This window comes from Lolium rigidum, chromosome 7 (genome assembly GCF_022539505.1).
Source record: "Lolium rigidum isolate FL_2022 chromosome 7, APGP_CSIRO_Lrig_0.1, whole genome shotgun sequence".
Taxonomy (NCBI): domain Eukaryota; kingdom Viridiplantae; phylum Streptophyta; class Magnoliopsida; order Poales; family Poaceae; genus Lolium; species Lolium rigidum.
Genome location: NC_061514.1, coordinates 39,792,929 through 39,794,956, shown reverse-complemented (window position 1 = coordinate 39,794,956; position 2,028 = coordinate 39,792,929). Strand labels below are relative to the sequence as shown.

Below are 2,028 nucleotides of genomic sequence, written 5' to 3'. Positions count from 1 at the left end.
GCCATCACACACTACTTCGCTGAAAAAGGGAAGAGGAAAAACAAGGATAGAGTGATTGCGGAGAATCTTACTATCGAGGATGACGCTGGTTGGCAGAGTGTAAGTAAATTCTCCTTGTTGTCCTATGTTCATCACATATTGCATTATATTTATTGAATTGACATGTCTTCATTTATTAGATTTGTCCAACATGGTGCGTGAATAAGAAGGATGGTTGGTGCGCGCTTGGTACGCTATTGGACTGATGATGAGGAGTTCAAGGCCAGGAGCATCCAAAACAAGGCCAATCGTGGCAGTGGGGGAACACACAATCAAGGCAACAAACCCTTCCCTCTCTACGAGAAGGACATGGTATATATATGGAACAATCCTCCTTCTATTTGTCTCCATGTTCCTTTTTTCTACATAACATGTGTTTTCTGCACTTCAGGTGGCCGCTAATGGAGGGCAGGAGATTCCTCGTATCCAAGTTTGGCAGGCGGCTCATAAGAAGAAGGAGCTTGTTGAAGGCAAGGTCGTGTACTACGGCAAGACCGAAGAGTCCGTGGATAGTTACAAGTCGGCGTTCAAGTCGTTGCATGGGGAGGATTCTGACCCACTTTCAGAGCCATTCGACGAGATGGCGGTGATGATCTCAGGTCACGGCAAGCCACATGGCCGGACCAGCATTCTTAATGAGGTGCACAAGCCTACCATCACTCTTCCACGAATCCGGAACATGACCTCGAGCTCCGGTGTGTGTATGCCACCTCGTCCACGGCGTTCGACCCAGACTTCCGACGATGTAAGCTTTCTCTCATTTTTGTCCTCATTTCGACTTCCATTTCATGCATCTCCATGTTGGCGGGGCTCATTATGTCAAATTGTAGGCCCGCATGATGGAAGCCTATGAGCAGCTTCAGGAAGAGTTTCAACATAAGATGCATGAATACGAAGTGGCGAATTCTGCCTCAAGAGAACACATGCAAGAACAAACCAAGGTTAACTGTTACCCATCATAGCCACTTGTACTATTTTCTAACTTTCTCCACGCCTGACATTTAAACTACCTTGCAGGCGCTTTTCGCGGCTCTGGCAGCTGGTGGTCCGCCGCCACAGTATGTGGAACCTCCAGTGATACCACCGTTGCCAAAGATGCCCACGAAGGCGGAATTCCTCGCACAGTTCCACGGCGGGACTCCGGTTAGTGCTTTGCCATACTACTAAGCTACTACTTACCGTTGCCTTGCACATTGATATTTACACTTAGCCATATTTTGCTCGTGCTATGTAGGGATCCTCGACTCACTCGAACAATCCCTTTGGTCGTGCTGCTGCCTCCTCGCCATATGCTTCGCCCGCCGAGAGGACTCCGCTTCACTTTGGTGGTCCGAGTCCTGGTCACTCCGCCGGCGTCTCTCCCCGTCGCGAGAGCCGTGAGTCCCGCCAACACTCGCCGCAGCTGGTGAGTTCCCTACCAAACTATCCACGGATGACTTTGATCATTTCTTCATTCACGGACTTTTATTTGCACAAATATCCATGCTTAATTGGTGTTGTCTTCCATTTTGTAGTGATGATGCTCTCGAAGGTGATCCAGGATGACCTGTTGATACTATCTCTTGATTATGTATGGATGTTGCTTAGTTCATGGCATGTTGTCTATGACCGGTGATCCAGGATGTTAGACCTATGTTACATGCGTGGATGTTTAAGTTATGGATGACATGTTTGACATATGTATGGATGGATGTTGGAGTTATGTACCGATGACATGTTTGACATATGTATGGATGGATGTTGGAGTTATGTATCGTTGAAATGGTTGAGTTATGTGACATATGTATTGATATTTGTATGCAATAATGTGAATTTAAAACTGCAACCAGAGCAAAAAAACCCGAAAACAAAAAAACTGGGGCACCTATGCCGACGGTTTAACCGTCGGCACAGCGAACCGTCGGCATAGCGAACATACCAAAGGTGCCGACGGTTTAACCGTCGGCATAGGGGCGGTGATAGGTGGCTGCGGCACCCCAGAACGTGCCA

The 2,028-nt window shown here is 47.7% G+C and overlaps 1 protein-coding gene across 1 annotated transcript; it reads left to right on the top strand.

Moving 5' to 3' along the window:
- Window positions 1–576: 576 nt before the first annotated feature.
- LOC124669641 lies at window positions 577–1,680 on the top strand. Its single transcript, XM_047206217.1, has 5 exons — window positions 577–784; window positions 870–980; window positions 1,057–1,182; window positions 1,274–1,444; window positions 1,554–1,680. Exons 1-5 carry the CDS (start codon window positions 620–622, stop codon window positions 1,554–1,556), a joined length of 576 nt encoding a protein of 191 aa, XP_047062173.1. The 5' UTR covers window positions 577–619; the 3' UTR covers window positions 1,557–1,680.
- Window positions 1,681–2,028: the final 348 nt, after the last annotated feature.